The 22,465-nt window shown below is 38.5% G+C and overlaps 2 protein-coding genes across 3 annotated transcripts; both read right to left on the bottom strand.

The window, feature by feature from the left end:
* Window positions 1-366: 366 nt before the first annotated feature.
* LOC105047501 (uncharacterized) lies at window positions 367-4,838 on the bottom strand. The gene is made up of 2 exons (XM_010926439.4): window positions 4,135-4,838; window positions 367-774 (listed from the first exon to the last, which is right to left on the bottom strand). Exon 1 carries the CDS (start codon window positions 4,724-4,726, stop codon window positions 4,157-4,159), a length of 570 nt encoding a protein of 189 aa, XP_010924741.2. The 5' UTR covers window positions 4,727-4,838; the 3' UTR covers window positions 367-774; window positions 4,135-4,156.
* Window positions 4,839-11,248: 6,410 nt separating this feature from the next.
* On the bottom strand, window positions 11,249-19,464 carry LOC105047502 (ras-related protein Rab7). Of its 2 annotated transcripts, XM_073259024.1 has the most exons (8): window positions 19,350-19,464; window positions 19,091-19,273; window positions 18,932-18,958; window positions 18,707-18,806; window positions 13,028-13,174; window positions 12,860-12,940; window positions 12,584-12,729; window positions 11,249-11,622 (listed from the first exon to the last, which is right to left on the bottom strand). In XM_073259024.1, the coding sequence occupies exons 2-8, from the start codon at window positions 19,141-19,143 to the stop codon at window positions 11,553-11,555; spliced, it is 624 nt and encodes a 207-aa protein (XP_073115125.1). In that variant the 5' UTR covers window positions 19,144-19,273; window positions 19,350-19,464; the 3' UTR covers window positions 11,249-11,552. The 2 variants fall into 2 exon arrangements, with proteins under 2 accessions (XP_073115125.1, XP_010924746.1); XM_010926444.4 differs by lacking the exons at window positions 18,932-18,958; window positions 19,350-19,464 and having other exon boundaries at window positions 19,091-19,329.
* Between the last annotated feature and the right edge of the window lie 3,001 nt (window positions 19,465-22,465).

The following is a 22,465-nucleotide window of genomic DNA, read 5'->3' as shown; positions in this document are numbered from 1 at the left end:
CGCTTGAGTAGATATGAAATTTTGAATTTAAAATAATATTTTTTAAATTAATGAATATTATATGATGATTATTATAATCATATAACAAGAGTCAAAAAAATTATAAAAGATAAGGGGAATAATCACCTTAGCCATTAAAATATGAGAATTACATTATATTAACCACCATATCCAGAACACATTTTTGTATAGAAACAGTGCCCTATGGAAACTGCAATATGTACCTAAGTCATCGTGCATCTTGGATAAAGTAAACGCAGGTCAGAAAATATAATAACACTTACCACTCTCCCTCGTATTAATCCTGGGTTTCTCTTTTGAGTAATTTTAGAAGCCCTAACTAATTGCTTGTCCGACCATTGTGGATATGAGCAATCCATTTGCCATTTATTGATAGATAGATATTGCCAGCAAGAATAATTGACATACACTAATCCGCACATGCAAATTCCAGCGCATCAAACGCAACGTTGCTCACAATCTAGTAAGAAAGATTGTGTTTACAGTCTCATTGGTTGAGAACAAAAACCGAAACCTGTAGAGTTCATCATCCTCACTTGACCATGTTCTATCCTTCAACAACATAGATACAAGAACACATCACCATCTAAAGAATGCAGGATGGAATTAGAATCTACATACCCTCCCCAACGCACCCCCACCCACCAAGAGAAAGAGCCTATCAGAAGAACAGTGTCCTGTTCCAATAAAGAATGCTCTGTTCAAATATTTTTTACCTTCTCCCAGTCATGCATTATGAATACCTTCCAAACCCTGAAATTGATGTCACAAGGGAAAATATGTATCATAAGTTCATTTGTTCTCATATTTCTAAATATTTCTTTTTGTAATTGATCATGACTTAGATCTATCAGAGATGCTAGGATTCTCTTTCATGCCTCATGTATGAGGATTTAAAATTTACCAAGCTATTGATATGAAGGAAAAAAATGAAAAAAAAAGGAGAAAAATAGCAAATAGGTATAATTAAGAATGACTGTGATCAAACCTGATAAAAGAATTAATCATAAAAGGAGACGGAACCACTGCTCTAATCACAACTGATTCTGTCACTCAAAAAAGGAGTAAGCTTAATATTCAGTCCTTGTAGTTCTAGTGATCAGAGAAGAATGTACTATTTACATTCCATAGCTTTTCCATATACAAAAATGCCATCACTAATTGCTATCATGGCTGGTCCTGACATCGAATCCAATCAGATCCAAACAGGATCAGTCAATGCATGTAAGGTTGACTTAACAAAAAATTGTGATAACATTGAACCAATGACAGCACAGAGTCCAGCTATGTTTTATCTTTTGTTTATTTATTTATTTATTTTTGGTGGGTTGGTGGTGTTTTGGGTGGGTTGGGGGGAGGACAGTGATGGCTCCATTTTGATAACAGTGAACCTGCTGATGGAGATCCCCCAGGCTGACTGAACTGTGCCTAACTGCACTTCAGTTCAGTTGCATCATATCATTGGTAAATTGGGCTAACAAAGCTCGCCAGAACAGAACAGTGCTAACTCATACAAATCTGTACAATTAGCAACTTAAGTCATGTTTAGATGTCTTAGCATGTTATTCAAGGATAGAATGACAAGATGAATGTTAACAATATGCCACTCAAAAAGAAATTTTCTGGGAGACCCACATATCAATTCTTCCTAGGGTAGGACTACCCATTTTGCAACAAATGCTAAAGCCCGCTGAAGTAAGGCAGCATGGCAGAATCTAGTGGTAAGACGATCATCTGTGGTTATATCATAGTCACAGCACCTACCATTTGTATGAAAGGAATGAGAGATGGGAATATTGGCATGGTAGAAAGATCTTTTTCCTGTGTATAACAGTCCCCATCCCAGTTCTTTCTTTTTTCCCTTTTGTCTTCGTATAAACTATTAATTCACATTAATGGGAAATGGAGAATGACCTTGTAAGATGGTTTCTTTGGAAGCAAATAATTCTGGGTAAAACTCAAGAGTCAAGATGGAAAACGGTAGCAGCGTGTATGCTCCCCCTTTTTTATCTTGGCAAGGTGATTCTATGCCAGAATGATGCACATTACATGCACATGACTTATTTACAATGTATATAATTAGTAACATATCTACTGATGAAACATTTAAAATTAGGCAGGTTACGATTAGATTTCTCTTTTTCAACTTTTAACAGATCAACCTGACTAACCAAACATGAGGCAATATAAACTTAAACCTGAAGAGACACTATAGGGTCACACCCAGTCATAAACATCCCTAATTTAACTATAGCTTGACTTATAGCGTAAAGTTGTGGAAAAGTTGAAAGTTAACAAGTAAAACCTCTTTCTTTCTTAACATCAGTAAATTTTTCCAAATAATAAATTCTCTTCACTAGCTATTTTCATGTTAGTAAGATAACAAGGAAAAACCACATAAACAATAGTAATTCATTCAGAGTGTTGGTAGGCAATGCATCGTCCTCAAACAATAACTAGAGGAGCAAAGCAACAGGTCACAGACAAAATAAAGCGGAACATACAAGTTTCAAGGTAAATCCTTGGCTTGCATCCAACATCTTTGTTGTGGTTGTTTCAACTTTCAAACTCCTAGTTTTTCAGATTGTACTCCTTCCATGGCAATTAACAAAAAACATCTAAAGAAGCTTAGATCAGATATCAGATCTCCTTTTCAGTTAATGAACTTATGAGCACATGACATACATGAGTAAGAATGTCTTTCTCATTGCTTCTTTCCTCCTTTCAATTATTTTGCCGTGAAACTAATATTCTAACTGGTGATACCATGCTTTCCTATCCTGTAACTTCCATATGAAGTTAACATGCAGTTGTGAAGAGTAGCAAAACTATGACATGAAGTGGTTGCTGTTAGTAGGGATAGCTTTCATTCTGGACCAACAGGAACTGATGGATATCATTAATCTTTCCTGTGTTTCATATGTTGTTTTTCAGTGCTTTTAATCTACTATATAACACAAACTCCCTCCACGTCTCCATGTGTAAGTCATGTCTAACCATCCTCCTTTTCCCACCACCTTTTTCCTATCTCATGTGTTTCCTCTAATTTTAAACATGACATCAAAGATTCCTTCTTCTAGAATTTATTTATTTATTTTATATTAATAAATAAAATAAAGGATCAAAGATACATTTCCTCCTTTTAGCATGTATTTACTATTTATTTATTTACATAAATTTTATTTTTAATTAAAAAAACATATGCATTGTGCATGCCACTTTTTAGTATACATGAGCTGCAACCTTCACCAACAAGTATCATTAATACAGCCAACAGATAGATGTGGGCAGCTCCTAGAACAGCAGCAAAAGAAGAGAAGACACAGCTTAAACATCAACAACCTCAGGCGTACAGGTGTAGCTCCTCAAATTCAGCATTTAGACCATCTAATTGGTGCTAGATACATTTTTTGATAGACTAGCAGAAGAACTGAAGAACAAGGTATGGTTTAGTAGCCTCATTTTGTTGAACTTAAGAAAGTTGACAGTGTTCCCTGTAGTCTGACATCTTGATGGTTATAGAAAGTAACATCATTTCTCGGCATAAAAAATTGATAATTTACACCTAGAACAGTTTTGATTAATTTATCTGGAGACCCACAGAAGCATGAATTTTAGGACATAGAAAATGGCTAGAAATGGAATTGCATAACAAGCCAGTGTTATGATTTATGGTACAAAAGCACTAATCCTATGAACGGCAAATGAAAATGATGTTGCACGAAGTAACCAATCAGCTGCAACAGGGAGGGCGGCAGAGTCACTGAGAAGCGAAGAAGTTTGTTCTATAAGAGATTTGGAGAGGCTAATCCCCACCTTTCTACCTTATACCCACCCCACCGACAGGGAGCTGATATGAAGTAGAATCAAGTTTATCATCTGAGCAAGTGCTCGGTGGTGAGAAGAAAGTCTAAGAAAGTTGGTGATGATCAGACAAGAATCTTATAACTTACTCTTCATAAGCACAATAAGCAGTATTCGAGTCCAATCCTCAAGTTTTAACAACAACAGATAGAAAGAAAGCCTAATGCACTTCACGAGATTCAGAAATTAACTATTAAAATCTGCAAAACCTTCAGCGATACAACCGAGAAAAGGAGAAGAGCGTTTCACCTCTGATTTTGTTTTCTCCGTCTCAGATGAGAGCTTCGATCAAAATGGGTCTATCGCCATCCCCTTCATCCGCTTCTTCTTGTTCTTCGTCATGTTCCCTCTTCTTCTCCCCTCCAAAGACTCCTTGCTCGATACCCTCAACACAAGATCTCTTCCCTTCCACCTCCGATTTCTCCCCACCCACAACCACAAGCCGGTCGGAGGCCAAATCGCCTTCTCCATCACCACCAACAACTACGACTTTATCTTGACCACTTTTCCCTCCCTCCTCCTCATCTTCGACGCCGCCATCGCTGCCGCAGGAGAGAAGCGATGCGGAGCTTTCGGTGGTGCCACCGCCAAGAAGGGCGTCCGGGACCTCGCCGTTGCTCGGGCCGGGGTCTTGGACGCAAGCGCCGTCCTCGCTCTTCTCTTCCTGTTCTCCTGTTGCAGCGACGTTGGAGATCCGGGACCTGAGGGAGATGGCGGCGCGGGAGAAGGCTTCCATGATGGATTCGGGAGGAAGGGCGCAGTCCTCCAGGCCCGCGTCCTCGAGTCTTGGAGGGCGGATGGCGGCACCGTCGAGCACCCCACCAAGGTCCTCTTCCATCATTCACCCGAAACAAGCCCAACTTCAGGTTTGGAAACGTCGATCCAACTACCGACCTTATCTTTTCCCCAGGCGACACCTGGATCCAAGAGGGCCTTTATCTTTCCCTCTGGCTGGGCTAAACGATCTTCCTTCCACGGGCTGTGGTGCATAAGACAATTCATTCATTCTAGAGTAGTAAATCGTGGCCGTTCTTGCTGTTATTGATGCACCCTCTTTTCCACATATTGGAAACTGAAGGAAAATAGTGTATGATAATTTCTTCTGCATTTTCTGGCAAACAGACAGAAATTAGGTACATGACTTGAATTTGCCATAAAAAAGATAGCAGAAAACAAACATGACAAGAATTATTCTGAATGATTGAATGACTTGAAGAGTTGATCTGCATGCGATTTTCTAGGTAGAAGGAGGATGGAGAGTTCACATAATATACAAAAGTGTCTATATCAAAGTTATTAAATCCGATCCGGGTCTTAACTCGGATAAGGCACCGGGTTAGTGGGTCAGCGGTCCAACCGTCAGGTCAACGGTTGAACCGGCGGGTCAATGCACAAACCAGAAATACAATAATAGTCCTGATAATATATATTCCAATGCTACAAGTATCAAAATACAAATGAAACAAAACTGTAATCCTATAAATACAAATAATTAGACTAAAATATTGATGAATATAAAGATTTAATGGCATAAAGTTATAAATGCATAATAACTAGTAGTTTAAAACATAACCATCCACATCTGCTAGCAAAATGAAAAGTTTTAACAAACAAGTACATAATAATGTACGACATTTCACTTCAATATCTTTTTAAAAAAAAAGTTAAAAGTGATAAACAAGTACACAACATAAAAATTTAAGCTAATGGACTGAAATTTATGTCAGTATTTGCAAAAACATCTTCTTGAGTTGCAATGTTCTCATCTCCTCCATCTTCTCTCCTATTCGCATCATTTTCATCATTTTCACCATCATCACCATCCAAATCTTCCAAGTTCAATATATCTACAAAATCACAAATTTAACAAAAAGTTAAAAAGAAAAATCATATGTAATAAAATTATAATAATATTTTATTCATAAACTATATAATAAAATAATTCACTCACCATTATTATTATTTTCTTGAATAGAACATGATGCCAATTCATGGTGAAAAGTTTCTAATTCCTCACTAGTTAACTCCGATGGCTCATCGACTAATATCCATGCATCATTATCACCAAACAATTCAAAATCAATAGGATCATAGTTGCGACCTTTGAAATAAAATCTGTATTTAATATTTGTTAGTTTGAAAATTAAATAACAAGAAATAAATACAAGTAATTGGATATCATTCATAATAAAATTACTTTTGTTGTAGTCTCAAATTATAGTGCACAAATACTAGATCATTAAGCCTTTGATGCTCTAACCTATTTCTCTTTTTAGAATGAATATATTCGAAGATGCTCCAATTTCTCTCACACCCGGACGCACTACAAGTTTGACTTAAAACACGAATAGCTAATTTTTGCAAATTAGATGCATAACTTCCATAGGTGACCCACCATTCATCTAGATATAAAATATTGTATTTGTTAAAATAGAATGTAATTGAAAAAGCTTTATATCAATGAAACTAATGAAAGCATAAGAACATAATTAAGGAACAAGCTTACCTGGAGCCCAGCGACTTCGATCATTTATAGCCGATGAGCGTCCAAAGTCATTTTCTGCATTTGTAAATAACCTCATCTCATTAGTTAAGTTCCCCTGCAAGGTTGGATTACCAAATGAATATCTCTCTGTGACATCTAAGAGTCCTGAAACACTACGAGGATGTTTATCCATAAGTTCTGAGTCATATTGAAAATAGAGATTCAACCAAAATCCAGCTGCATGAAGATTTTGGTGTAATTGCAAATCCCACCGAGTATCAACTATTCTCAAATAAGGTTCAACTATAATCTTTCTCCTTCTAAATCTCTTGATCATTTCATCTCTAGCTTGATGCATAGCATGATACAAGTAACCCATTGAAGGTCTATCATCACTGTCAACAATCCTCAAAACTCAAATTAAAGGCTCTGTTAGTTTAACAATGGTTGCACATTCATTCCAAAAAAGAGAATTAAGCACGTCATCGGCGAGCTTTTTTTCTTTACTATCCTTAGCATAAGCTGAAGTTATCTACTCTCTAGAAGTCACCATTGCTCTTAATGCATCTTTGTGGCCCAATATGCTTTGTAAAGCAATAAAATTGGTAGCAAAACGTGTAGGTGCCGGATGAATTATCTCCTTTCCACCAGTAAATTTTCTCATCAAATATAAAGGATAACAATGATTATAAATATATTTTGTGATACCTGCAGCATGGGCTACGGTGTTCTTCACTGAAACTAACTTGTCAATGTCTTGCATGATGAGATTAAGACAATGAGCAGCACAAGGTGACCAAAAAAGTGTAGGAAAGTCTTGCTCCAACTTTTTACCAGCAGCAACATAGTTTGCAGCATTATCAGTCACTACATGAACCACATTTTCAAAATCAACGGATATGATAATTTTTTTGAACAACTTGTACAACATATCAGCTGTCTTTGAGGTATCTGAAGCATCCATGCTTTTCAAAAATATGGTCCCTCTAGGGCAATAAACTAAAAAATTAATCAAAGTTTTCCTACACTGATCTGTCCATCCATCAGCCATGATTGTGCATCCTATTTTCTTCCATGTGGCATGAAAGCTTTCAACATACTTTTTCACCTCATCAACATTCTTGGTTAACAAATAACCACGAACAGAATGAAAATTTGGAGCTTTGTAACCAGGCCCCATACTAGCTATGGCATCTATCATGCACTGATAATACTTAGAGTTGACAGCATTAAATGGCACACATACATCTATCATCCATTTTGCCACTGCAAGATTACACCTTTCAACTGCTTCTTTGTTTTACAACAAGCTTTTTATAGTTGGTTGAACACCAGGAGTTGTTCTTGGCATGAAATAATTTTCAATTGTTCCTAGTTGTTTTCCTTTTTCACCTTCTATATTTTTACCTCTTGTATTACCCGTAGACTTGTTTGATGAGGGAGGAATTTCTTGTATGTCATCATCTTCACCTAATTGCCTATAATATATTTGTTCCTCATGTTCCTTATGCCTTGCAATAAAGGGATTGTAATCTTTACCCATTTTCTTTGTTCTTTTCTTCTTCTCACTAATAGCTTGAATATTTTGTATCATTTGATGGCGAATATCCGCCGGCACCTTACGACATGGTTCTACTTCTCCTTTTACTCCTGCAAGATGTTGTTTGAAGCGATTGATCCCACCACCAGCAAATGACTTTCCACAATACAAGCATGCCAACTTCATCCTTTTGGTATTACCACTAAGTTCAGGAGCTTCTCTACAATGATTCCATGCAGGATCACTTTTACCTCTAACCCCAGTTATTTGAGTGGATGAAGTATTACTTGAATCATCCATGGATGGCATACTTCCCTCAACAGAGGTCATTTTGATAATCTGCAAAGAAAATTAAATTAAGCTATAATTTATAAGTAGAAGATAAAATAAATAAATAACAAGATCAAGTCATCGACATCTTCTTTCATTTCTATCCAAAAAAATTTTTTTTTCCCATGATCCTATAGAGTTAAACTCACGATGATCACAGATTACAGAAATTAAAAAAATAATATTTAATATTTACTGTATCAATCAGCATAGCATCATTAAAAAAAAAATTCTTCATGTTCACGGGTGTTTACTGTACTGTGGTGTCTAGTGTTACTGTGACACTGCAGTCAGTCACACAGTATTTAAAAAAAAAAAAAAAATTTCACCGTGTCCGCAGACAGTCACACACTCACACTGTCACAGCATTTAAAAAAAAAAAAAATTTTGCCATGTCTGCGGCTGTATACGGAGGAGGAGGAGGAGGCGGAAGGGTGAGGAAGGCGGACGGCCATATGGAGGAGGAGGAGGAGGAGGATGCGAAGGGGGGAGGGAGCCGAGCGGAGGAGGCAGAGGGGGGAGCGTACGGAGGAGGAGGAAGCGGAGGGGGGAGGGAACGAAGCGGAGGAGGAGGCCGAGGGGGGAGGGGGTCGAGCATACGGAGGAGGAGGAGGCGACGGAGGGGGGAGGGAGCCGAGGGAGAAGGAGGCAGAGGGGGGAGGGAGTCGAGCGTACGGAGGAGGAGGAGATGGCGGAGGGGGGAAGGAGCCGACGGAGGAGGAGGAGATGGCGGAGGGGGGAGGGGTCGAGCAGAGGAAGAGGAGGCGGACGGCGGATTCCCAGACGGCGGAGGAGGAGGAGGCGGAGGGAGAAGGCAGCCGAACGGAGAAGAAAGAGGCGTAGGGAGGTCCGGAGGGGAGGGGGCGAGCAGAGGAGGGCGGTCGCGGACTCGCGGTTGGAGCCTTGGAGGAAGCGGACGGAGGGGCTGATTTCTGGGTCTTATTCGCTGTCGGACTCCGGAGATTTGAAAAAAAAAAAAAGAGTTAGATAACAGATTACTCATCGGAGATGGAGAAGACTCGGTTCTCCTCCTTCGCTGCTGCTGCTGATTTCGTTGCCGAGGAAAGATGGGCTGAGGCTGGGGTTTGAGCTCGGGAACAAAGACAGACGAAGGGACGACGGGAAGTCGAACTGTCGATCTTGAAGATCAGAAGATTTTAATTTTTAATTTTACGGCTCAATCGGGTTAGACCGGATCAGACGGTTCACAGTTCAACCGGCCGGTTCATGCGGTTTTAACCGGATTTTAAGCATAAACGGTTTAATTAGATAATCGGCCCGATCTTCTGACTGGGTCACCGGGTTTTCGATCCGATCCGATCGACCGGGCCAGGCCAGGTTTAATAACACTGATCTATATTATCTAATTCTTGCAACTTGGGCACTGGACCTTCGGTCATCCCTCCACTTGAGAGGAGGTTCTAGAACTTCTTGTTGTAGTCTCCAACATATTCAGGTTGCACTTAAAGTGAAATAGAAATCTGAAATAGTTAAATTAAATACAGTATTTTGAAAGAGAAAATAAAGTTATTCCAGTACTTTATAAAATTTAATTTATTTTCAATTAATAGAATTACCGAGATTGCAAGTAGACCTACTCAATAATTTAGCAGTTGAGTCCAAACAGTTTCAGATATATCTGGGCCTAATTTTTAAGCCCCAAGGGTCGGATCAAGCTCGGATTTATATTCATCGGACCTGAAGCCGATATTAATATAAAATATATATTATATATATATATATATATAATCTCCTCATCCCATCCTCCCCATCTCTTCCCCACCCCCTCTTCTTCTCCTCCCACCGTCCTGACCACCCCCTTCTCACCTCTCCTCCTCTCCACCTCCTTTTCCTCCTGGCCTCCACTAGTCTGGCCGTCACATACCTCCTCCTCCCATGGCCCCAGCAATCTCCCTTCCCACCTTCCCCTCCACTCCTCCCATCACCCCGACCTCCCCCATCCCACCCTCTCCTCCTCCTCCCATCACCCCCTCGTGATCCGATCCAAAAGTTTGAAGTCCGATAAGTAGCAAACTCAATCCTTGAAAGTCAGCCCAAACACCGGATCGGGCCGAATTCGAATTTGAAAACATCAAAAAAAAAAAAAATGTTAAAGTGAACCACGCCCAAATCTGACCAATCTGCCAGCTGAGTAGGTCTAGCCGCAACAAAAAAAATAAAACATTTATAATGGATTATTTTTTTCTGAAATATCTTATTTCTACAAAAAGTAAGTCGATCTATATGCTCAAATGAGTTTTTAGCACAAAAAAATGGAATAACCGAGCTAAAAACCTTTTATTCCTCCTCATTCCTCAACCAAGCCAAGCCTACCCAAGGAAAAGGGCAACAATGATTAACGCGGACCAATTGGCAGACCTCGCTCCTCCTGATTCCTCAACCAAGCCAAGCCTGTCCAAGGAAAAGGGCAACAATGATTAACGCCTACCAATAGGCAGACCTCGCTGATCCATGCTTGCCTTTTTGAAATGTTGGCTGCTCTCCAACACAACAATAAAAACAACCCCAATCCTGGATCCCACCCCAGCGGCCGCCGGGAAGCAACAGCTGCCCACCACTCCTCGCAGCAAACCACCGCCGGCAAGCAGCCTCAATCCATCGCTGCCTCCATCCACCTCCGACTCCCACTGAAGCAGCCGAAGCCGCGGTCTCCGTGGCTGCACAAAGACGCCACAGACGGCGGTGGCTGCACAAAGACGCCTGCCCGTGGTGGCCACCGGTGCTACAGGCAGCGGTGATAGCCGCCACGGGCGATGGGGGCCACAGCCATCAAGCTGTCAGTGCCACTGCAACCATCCGCCGCCGGCATGACAGCAGCCGTGCTGCTGCCCCATCCACTGGATGGCGAGGGGGTAAATCAAATTCTAACCTCATCATCCTCTGCACATCCTCACATTAGAATGCCCAGGGACAGCTTACACAAAAAGCTCCTGTACATGCATGGGATGATTCAAATTATTGTCTATCACGGTAACACTACGACATCATCCACATGAAAAGAGTCGTCTTCCAATTCCCAAAATATCCAGACCAACTATACAGTGAAAACAAGATACGGCACAAAGTTTCTAGCCATTATACCCAAGGACAGGTACATCTTTTACACAGTCGGAATGCAACACACGCAAAAAAAAAAAAAAAAAAAAAGGAAAATCCTCCACCGAACAGCTAGCACCAAATTTCTTGTCTTTGGAACATGAAATAAAATACGGAGTGCAGTAAATAACCTTCCCAGAATTTATTGCAACTGCATAACAAATGGGGGAGAAAACTAGAGCTGTCTGTCTTCATCTAGCATTCACAACCTGATGATCTTGGCTGCCGACTGCCACCAGCCATATCAATAGTGTCCGGAAGGTATCTTCATCGATAGAAAGACAGTGTCAGTTTGATCTTTAAACAAAAAGCCGGAAAGGGACAATACAAAAGCAATGAAAGGAGATTTGATAAGAAAAGGCAAATAGGCGTCCAGCTGAAGAAATATCTCAGCAAACCAAAAGCAGAGGTAGATTGCTCTATCATTGGCCATAGCCATATTAGCGTACATATAGTTTTCTTGTTCTATTAACTATTACAATATATATGATTACTTCTGCACCGAAAAAACATACATACATACATACATATATATATATATATAATTATAATTACTTCAATGCAGACAAACACCCACATATATACATACATAATATGTATACATACATACATACATACATACATACATACATACATACATATACACATGCATACATGTATGTGTCTATAAATATTTAATGTTAAGTCCGTATTTTGGTTTGTATGGTGTAAAGCAATAAACGGTAGCATCTTGAATGTCCTCAAATGTTATAAAAAGGACAACTACAAGGAAAGCATGCCGATGCATTGCCTCTCTAACTGGATACCAGCAGTTGCTAGAATGGTGGGAGAAAATAAAGATCAGAAAGGTCAGAAACTAGTAATGCCTGCAAAACTTGGATAACCATAAATCACCTATTAAATTGATAAAAACTTCCATATATGAGCAGCATTGCAGGGTCCCACCCCAACTAAATGACTAGCGCACACAAGGAAGCAATTCCAAGGACTTGGTTAGAGGTCCAAGCATGCTAGGCTTCAAAAAAAGGAGGGGCATCATAAGACCCCCAAAGTAACACTACCAAACACCAAAGCACCCTTTTCCCTTTATGCCAATAACTATAAATATGGTTGACTATCAACCTCCTCCATACATTTCATTGATTTTTTTTCCTGTTAAAATAAAACTATCTCAATGTTCAAAGAAATTATCATATAGAAATTTATTTGTTAGCAGTAAAGCTTACATTTCTTCTTCTGGTTCATTCTTGAGGGCGTTCTTGGCTATACACTGAAAAGCAGCTTCCACATTGAATCCTTCTTTAGCAGATGTTTCAAAGTAGGGAATGTTCCCTTTTGAAGCACACCATGCTCTAGCCTTCTTCTCCGAGACCTAAACCACAAAAATCCAAAAAATGCCAGACAAATATGTCACCTGCAGAAAGAGAAAAAAGCAACAGAAAAATGTACTTCTCAAGTTCCCATTAATCTTGAATAAATAAAGAAAAGACTGATCATATTACCACTCTGCTGTTGCCGCCATCCACATCTATCTTATTTCCCAGAACTACAAATGGGAAGTTTTCAGGGTCGGATGGGCTAGCCTAAAATTAAACCAAAAAACTGGAACTTCAGTTGCAAGTTCTTGACTTGTGCAAAAGCTTGGTTCAGAACTGGAAAGGATTTGTCACCTGCATAAGAAATTCTTCTCGCCAATTGTTCAGGTTATCAAATGATTTCATAACATTGACATCATACACAAGAACACAGCAATCTGCACCACGGTAGAATGCCACACCAAGACTTTGAAACCTTTCCTGGCCTGCTGTGTCCCAAATCTGGCAATAGATATATCAGCGTATACAGTCATCAAAAATCAATAGGAAGACACTGCATTTTCTCAAACCACTGAACGCAAAACAAAATACCAAGAAAACAAATATGGAAAAATAATTTGATAGCATGACATAGATAGCTCAATGATAAGAAAAGAAGTGCATGTCTTAATTGGAATATGGACAAGAGTGGATCGATAAAAGCAAAATCCACTAATAATGTACATGCATTCTTTCAATCACCACCAGAATACTGAATTGCTAGCCGAGCAATACTTTCTTCAAGAATCATTTAAAGCAGCTGGATCCACTAACTGATTTGTCGAAGCAACACCACGTGATTTTGGAAACCAATGTGTAGAACAGAGGTTTAAATGAGCTGAATGCAAGTAAGCTGAAGCCAGCTGAAGCTCGCTCGGATTTCCATATGAGCTGAGAAGAACCAGGTTAAACTTCACTCGCTTTATTCCCAGCTCGAGCTTGGCTAGCTTAGCTTCGACTTGTCTAGGGTTTCTCCTGCAAGTTATCTATCTCCTACCTAACTCCCTGATATTGCAACTAGAAAACCCCAACCTAATGTAAGAACATTCAAGGCCTATGAGATCAGGCAAAAGGAGGCCACTGATGTCGATGATCAGATAAGAGAATCTTTGCAAGTCATGAGGTGGAGCAGCTATCCCACTGGGTCAGCCCTCAAACTAGAAGATAATCAACACCAAAGGCACAAATCATGAAGATAGAGAGGACCAAGGCAAAGCTGAGGACATGTAATCGAGGCTGGATTGCACAGTAGATTTTCATGGTGAAAGAGGCAAAGTTTGAAGGAGATTGAGGTTGAATAGATGATTGCCAGGAGAAAGAGGTAAAGGTGAAGGCTGGACTCTCTAAGAGAAAAGGACTATATGATGGCACCGCTATGGGGACTTTGAGAATGAAGAGAATGTGGTTAGAACCACTTAGGTCTCTCCCAGCTTCAGCCATTATATTTTTTTTCTTATATTACTTACAAAATGTACTAGGTATCTATAATTCAAGTTATAACGAACTCAACAAAAGCGAGATAGGACTCCTAATGTTTGGCACTTTTTTTGTGAATTAAAGTCCCAGTATGTGATTAGCATATTTAGTAATCGAGGAAACCAATTTAAGCTGAAAACCGGGCCAAAGACAAGCCACTCAAGAACACCAACCCAGGAAAAATATTAGAGATGTATTCCATTCTTTTGACGGACAAAAAGTAAAGCAAGCAACAACCTCATTTCTTCAGTGACCATTTATTGTTTGTCATTCAAAACCATCTCTCCACAGATAACTACCACTTCAGGTAACCCAAGCAACACAGCACCTGACTCTAAAGGGGAGTATGCAATGATAAAACTGAGTCTGATGCGACTATGACCTTAATACCCTATTACATATAACTCTCTAGTCTTTTAATATAGGTTTTTCTTTAAAATGTTTTGTTTTTTTTTCTTTGACAGATTTACTTCCCAATACATAAAGTAGTTACATGCATAACCAGGCTAAGTGGCTAACCACTTATAAAGAAAAATGTTCTGAAAAAAAAATAGAAGGAATTAATATATTGGAACAAAAATAAGAAAAATTTCATTAGCGTGAGAATAGTACAAAAAAGAAATGAACATCCAGAGTAGGGAAACACAAAAAAGCAAGACAAGAAGGTTACAAACTTTAAACCAAAAGAAACAGCCACAAGATCATAAAAACCCCATTGGCTTTTCTAGAAGCAATATGGTGAAAGGAGAAAAATATTAAAAGATGATTTCCCTCTACGTAATACCTTTAAAAGATCCTCCCATTTTCCTTGTCAGTATTGTCCACCAATGTTAGGACTGCAAACAATTCCAGCTACTTATGAGCAGACCGAGATCGGCTAGTTTGCAGCTTGCCTAGGGCTTGGCTCAGTCAGAAAACAGCCAAGCTCAAACACAGTTCATAACTCAGCTCATAAACAAGCTGAACCTAACCATCAAAGGTCTCTAAAATGTATGAAGGCTCCACTCAGCTCAGCTCATTAAGAAGCTCGGCTCAAGCCTTATTCGATCTGAGCCTTCAGGCTCGAGCTCGAGCTCGAGCCAGAGCCAAGCTTGAAGTACAAGTCTTCCATAAAAGGAGCCTGTGCCCAAGCAGCCTATTACTCGCTTTGACTCTGATCAGGTCGGGTTGGTTGCAAACCTAACTAATGCTGACAAAGAAAAGTATGTCACTGAACAAAGGGAATGCTTCTTTTTGTCCACATTTATTCTATTTGGCAAGATTAATTGTTGATAGACTTCAAAAATTGCACTTGGCTAAAGATTTCCATCTTTTCTGGAACTTAAAAATTTTGTACCTTTTTTTCTTTTACATTTAAGCCCCTAAACATAACCCATTAGTCTCAGAGAGATATTCTAGCTTTCTGATTTCCAAAATTTAACAGAACCATTGTCTTATACATATCCTGACAAAAGAAAGCTTGTGCACTAGTTGATCAACCTCTTTTAGCACCTAAAAAAGGAAGGTTCTTAAAATGGGGCACTACAACTCTTAAACACCCTTCACACCTTAGTCACACCTTCAGGATTGGAAGAATCAAATGACAAATGGTGGAAAATAAAGGCAAAAGATGCATGCCTTTTCACCAGTCTGGTTAAAATAGGGTATCTAGTACCCACCTTGAAATACAAACTCAAAGCAAGGATTCTTCTATTCCTCATCGTATCCTTCCATATATTCAAAATCATCCAAAATTTGAATTAATTGCAAATATTATCCTCCCCATATAATACTTGCATCTAATGACCACCATCTAATAATTATTCTACTAATAGAAGCTCTATAACTGCTCTAACCATTTGAGAACCATCCAGTTGTCCTTTTTTTTTTTTTTTGGCACATGCAGGCGATCACACCACTCTAATGTGAGTACACCCCATATAGTCAAAAAACAAAAGATCCCGCAAGGCCTACAGGCAAGCCTCATCCTGTCATTAGGTCCAATCTCTAATGTGCTCGGCAATGTATAATATAACCCAATCTGTCATACTGTTCGCCTCCCGATAGACATGCCGAACAGTTTTCCTTCAATCTTCTAGCAAAAAGCCTCCATGGATGGACACAATGCCTACCAATAAAGCAATATTTATATCTTATCCTTTGCTTACCCACAAAAAACTTGCCACCCATTCATGGAAACTCTAGAGATACTCAAACTACACCTCCAAAGTGGTGGGAAACTTGAAAGACAGACAAATTACAAGTGACAGTTATATGGTTTGTAAGGATGATTAAGGCAAAGAAAATGAATAACCACGATGAAATGGATTATCAAGTAAAATGTAAGAATCCAATTTTTATATGTTAGATGAACATTATGTGAAGATGTATTTTGGCTGTGGCGGTATGCTCAATCATGAAAAGAAGCCTGAGAGAGTGAATTTTCAACAAATAGTTCCACTCACATTTATTGAGATAAAGAAATCATATTTCAAAATTAGGAAAACGAAGCATCTTTGGTTTTCTCCTCTATTATTTTTCCAAACTCTTTTAGTCATGACAGTCAAATTGATACAAGTTTTTCAACTTTCTTACACAGAAATTCTGAAAAAGAATTCATTCTTTACTAAGAGTCCCTTGATGTTCCGACGTTTTATAAAGAAATCAAGATCTCTTTAATTCTTGCCTGCTTCTTTTTCTTATTATTTGTTTGTTCGTAAAATAAATCTAGGAAGTCATAAACCATAAATTCATGAATTTGATCTATGGTAAAAATTTCTAACTAAAGATCAGATGCTGCAAAAATTGAACTCATTCAAAACTTAATAATTTATTCAACCACATTTTAGATACTTACATGCATATACAAATATATGCATACAAAGATATATTCAAGTGTGCGAGCACATGCACATGTATATAAAGTAACTCTCCATAACACACCAGTCATGCATCTAGAAACAAGCTTTGTCCATTACTGCTTCAAAAATTATGATCTAACTGTAGCACCTTTCATTCCCCATGTTCTCCACTTCTTCCTCTTCTCATTTTTATCCTCTTCCATTTATCGTTCTCTGCCCCTCATAAATGAATCACTAGTGTTTCAGACATACCAACCAGATATAAAAAGTTTTCTTATTTATAATGAGATATTGGATATAACAACATCATATTCAAATGTGAATGTCAGGTTTAAAGAAGCTCCAATAAGATCACCTCAACAACCCTTCAATGCAAATCCTTGGCCTTATTTAAAAGCAGAAATCAACAAAGAAAAAGAAGACTGACTTATAAGAAAACCATAGACAGAAATGCTGGGGGTGTAAAATTAAAATTCATATCTAAATAAATCTCCATAGCATTCTCTGCTTAGGGTAAATGTCCAAGCAACTTCATTTCCTACATCCATCTAGGATCACCTGAAATAGCAATCAACATCTTAGAACATTAAGAATCCTAAAGGACCACAAGATGACAAAATTACAGTATCCTGTTACTTCATTCTGTTCTTGCACCAATGTTTTCCTTTCCTGTGGGGCACATCATTCAATTCCTTAATGAATTGCCCTGCCTGCATAATTCCCGAGGCAGGTACGTAGCTGTCAAGAAGACCAAGTAGGAACCAACTGCCTCAGGCCATAATACTCAGGTTGGTGACTAAGCCTAAAATTCTTCTCCAACAATTGCCAGGACTAGATAATTATGGTAAACGGGATTTTGGTTTCACACTAAACCACAATAATAGCAACTAAGAACTTTTTGATTCAAACATATACCAGAATCTTTCTAAACTTGGATGTTTTCATCAACAAGGCCCATTCATACCAGAAATAAGAAGTATCATAAACACATCCACCAAAAAATATTGATTTTCAAAGGAGATTCACATCATACATTCTTGACAAATAAATTAGTAAAGGCACAGAATGTGGGTTCAAATGGATACATAATAACTTCAGAAGCCAACAGGCAAAACATTTTGACCACCAATAAAGTCCTAATCTGACTTCTGTGGCAACTTAGACGCTACACAATGTGTGCATTCTATAAGCCTAATGAATGATATACTCTTTCTTAAGCTGTGATCACACAGCAAGTGTTGCTTGCTGATGTCACCCAATGTAATGAGCTACGAATCCAATCAAAAGCACAAGAATCAAAACAGACTCATAAAGCATCTAAACTGTATACTCAGGTGATAATTTATGATTCTCCAAAACTGAATCAGCAGCACTAAAATTGTTCCAGGATATGTGGATTGCTTTTTGTACAGAAATATCCAATATCTTGATCGCATCAATAGAGCAACATCTAAAGCAACACTATAATTCATCCCCCTAATTTATGAGCATAACTCTTCCACACATCTAAAAGTGATTTACGCTAGAACAAAATTTAGAAAGCCGGAGATGCAACATATGTTCTGGATTAAATATCATGAACCAACCTTAAGCTAACACCACGACCATATTTGAAGTGAATAAATATTGTAACCTGAAAAAAAAAAAAAAAATTAAGTCTTCCGAGATCAAGAGTTACCTGTAATGTGAACAGCCTATCCTCAAACTGGACTTCTTTGGTCAAGAAATCAGCTCCAATTGTCGCTTTATACTGGTTACTAAACTTTTTGTTCACATATCTAATTTCCATCGTTCAAGGTCAGACCCGACATATCCAAAACTAAACATAGCCTTCGTAGATAAACCCAATAAAAGAATTTTCAAAATAATTAAGGCGACAAACTTCATAGCGGTTCAAGGATACTGATTCATCAGTGACGTCTTCCCAACCCTATCGACGATTGCGAGAAACCAGACTCATGAATCGAGAAACCATTTTTAGCGGAAAAACAAAAGAAGCCATAGAGTTCACGATTTAGCATCTAATATATAATCGAATAGGCAAAAAGAATTGAACACTAACCCGCTATCGCCGAGGATGATGACTTTGAGAAGCATTCTCCTGCGGGATGCCATGGAGATTAGGGTTTCGAAGTCGCCGAGGACGGATCCGGCCTTGGAGCCCTTGGCGATCTAGATCAACTCCCACCACACGATAAAAAGACTTGGAATGATGCCCGAAACGAATTCGCGAGATCGCGGCGTCCTATATGTTAGATGGAAAATTGGAATCAAAAGAATACATTAGATGGAAACAAAAAAAAAAAAAAAAAGAAAACTGCCTGAGCGGAAGGTTTTATAGTTCGATCTTCTAAACTACCACCGTCGTTCGTCAAAATTACCGCGTAGGGTACGGCTGTGGCCTATAAGGCTTAGCCGGCGGCCGGCTACTTTGAACACGGCATCGATAAGTCGTGGGCAAAGCTAGGTCTTTGGGCCTTATCAGAGTCCCACGTGCTGAGCTACCCGGTAGTTTTTGGATATCTGAGTTGCAAAATATATGTAATTAAGGTTGCATGTGATTCTAGCTGCCGTGTTTGCAATTATAATTTCAGCATCCGGTTCAATGGTACGAAGCTGCGGTAAAAAAAAAAATTTATATTTTTTGATAAAATAAATCTCAAACTTATTTGTTTGTAAATAAGAACTATAATTATGATTTTTTATTATATTAAAATAATATTAATTATGTCTTCGTCAACTATTATCTTCGTTGCACCACCAATCACTGTAATATATTATTGTGGACTAATCATTGAGACGAGTGTGAAATGAATAAAATACACAATTGCATGTCTCGGTGAGAGTGGCATGCGCCATGGTCAAGCATACCGTGCTCAAGATAATTTCTCTTTGAAAACGACTTGCATTTATGATAATTTATCTTTCAATCATTGGGCAAAATATTACAAAAGAGTTTCTAGATGCACTTTGATTTATAAGACCTTTGTAAACTTAAATCAATTCAAGCCCTGGAAAAGGGTCTTTGAAAGTAAAATTCACTTAAAGCTACTTGTAGGTATCAAAATATTGCCTTTGTCTGAGACATGGTGCGAAAGCTTGTCTGTTATTTGGCATTGGATAAGAGAGACCCACGGCAGAGAAGTAGTCAAGCAGCTAGAGAACTAACCAAGCATGTAGCTTTTCTATTTCATAATTGGATCTTTGTCACTGGCAGAGAAGATTTTATTAAAACAAGCTCGTTTCTCAGTTTTGCGTAAAGCATGGACATGAGGTCAGTCCTCGGTGTAACCCATGCAATTTTAGAGAGTGACTTATTCACCCCATCTTAAGGAGATGGTCATGAGTATTGATGGGATGGGACCATGAAAACTGTTAAAACCGAGACACTAATGTGGGCTGCATAACTTCTCACGATGGGTAATTATAAAGCATAAAATGGTCAAGAGGAGGAAGGGAAGGTGTTGGAGGTGGTGAAAAATGATGAAAGATCAGGGCTCTCTGTTAAGAGTACTGAACTCTACCTGCACCACTACAACATTATTCGGTACATGTACCCAATACTTCATCTCAATAAAACGGGGGAAGTGTCTCACTTCCTCTTTGTTGTCTCAGAAAAAGGAGAAACGGCATTTCCTGAGAAAACGGAAGTTTGGTCAAACCAGGTGGGAGTAGCTGTAGAGTAGAACCCAGAGACAAAGTGGCCTCAAGTTCTATGTTCTCTGTTTGTCTGGCCTTCTTAATTCTGTGGTTATCTATCTCCACTTTTACTCTTTTCTTGATCTATTTGATCATGATGGTAATGATTGTTTAGCGAGATAAATTTGTAGAAAGAAATTAATGAGGGCGGCTCGAAACGTGCAACACGATATGGCCTTTGACATATTGGTTGAAGATTCTAAGAAATCGGTTGGGTTATGGGATGACATCTTTCTCTTGCATTTAGCATCATTTAATATCAAAAATTATACAGGTGTGAGCCTGGGTAGTACATGTTTTTTCTCATTTTCTTTCCTTATTTCAGAAGATCATCCTTACAATGTAAATCTGAATAAAAACATTCTAGTACTTCTGGCTTACGTAAAATTTTCAGTTGACATCTTATCAGTTTCAGTTCCAACAAGTATCGTTATTGAATAGAAAGAAGATCATACAAGTCACTGGTCATAGACTAGCTCCCAAATGCATTTATCTTTGAATATTGCAATGATTTGCCCATATTTGGGAATGAACAAGGCAAGGAACCGCTTCTGCCCGCTAAACGATTATTATCCAATTAAAAAATAAAAAGAAAAGGCACATAATTGAGCTTTGAAATACTCGTCCTAGATCCAGCATGTCTAGGTTCAATTTCATCATCTTAGATAAGATTTTGTTCACACGAATGTGAAATCCACTCAAGGCATTTGGCGACATTAAATATCCTTTTCATGAATAATGCATATATCAATACACGTCCCTCCTGGACAAAATCATTATAAAAATGGGGATCCAGAATCAGAGCCCCATAAGCATCGAGAATTGAAAACATCTACATGCAGCGTGAATCATACGCAACCCAAGTCCCACTTCTCTTTCAGCGCCTAGACAACTCAGAACTGCCTCCGCAATCCCAAGAAAAAACATTGAAAAAAGAAAGGACATCACAATAATTCCTTGATGAAGTCCTATGGTCCACTACTTAAGCCTTGGCTGTCTTTCTTCAGTTCAGTTGTCTCCATTTAACGTGTCTCCACTGCTTGATGAGGATTGATTCTGACCATACTCACCACTGGTTGGACCACTGTATTCACTAGAAGCATGACCTTGACTCTGAAATGCCATTCTCCAAAGCCTAGTGAAGTCGTCACAAGCGCTAACTTAATGAAGTTAGTAGAAAAGGATACATTTGAAAATCCCTTACAAAGGTGATAAATAGAAAAGATATGTTTTCCAAATTAAATTTTATTTAAAAAACTAATTGTACATCATAAGAACAGATCAGACCTATATATTTAATCCTAGTCCCAAATCTGTGATTAAATCAACACACATAAATGACACACAGCAGGTAAAAATAATTTACTAAATGGAAGGCAGCATTCGCTTCTTGACAATTTTTTCATTGTTGGACTTGGTTTTTAAGAAACCATCATCAGATTTAATATAATGTTAATCTATAACTGGAATTTTTATCCAATCATGGGTAACAGATCTTGTTTATAAATGAGGCCTGGATCTTCAACAATGCTTATGTATGCTTCCAATCAGGCGATGCTTGAAAAATGTTCACTATGGATACGCCAAGGGAACATCCATGGGAATAAAAGAAGAGTATAGCGGTGTCAATCTTCGCCTTTGCTGCTTCTTGAAAACTTTATATTTTCGCAATTGTATGACTTGTTGAAAATAATAATAAACACTAACACAGGCTATAATCAACGGTTGGTGCAAGTCA

Source organism: Elaeis guineensis, chromosome 6, assembly GCF_000442705.2.
Source record: "Elaeis guineensis isolate ETL-2024a chromosome 6, EG11, whole genome shotgun sequence".
NCBI lineage: Eukaryota > Viridiplantae > Streptophyta > Magnoliopsida > Arecales > Arecaceae > Elaeis > Elaeis guineensis.
The sequence above is the reverse complement of the archived record's forward strand: the minus strand, read 5'-3'. Positions and strand labels throughout refer to the sequence as shown.

Excerpts from the sequence above, each read along its gene's own strand:
- LOC105047501 (XM_010926439.4), bottom strand. The coding sequence starts at position 4,726 with ATGATGGAAGAGGACCTTGGTGGGGTGCTCGACGGTGCCGCCATCCGC.
- LOC105047502 (XM_073259024.1), bottom strand. The coding sequence starts at position 19,143 with ATGGCATCCCGCAGGAGAATGCTTCTCAAAGTCATCATCCTCGGCGAT. Across the intron at positions 18,807-18,931 it reads AAGACGTCACTGATGAATCA|ATATGTGAACAAAAAGTTTA; the intron begins GTATCCTTGAAC and ends GATGGAAATTAG. Across the intron at positions 13,175-18,706 it reads ATAGGCTGTTCACATTACAG|ATTTGGGACACAGCAGGCCA; the intron begins GTAACTCTTGAT and ends ATCTATTGCCAG.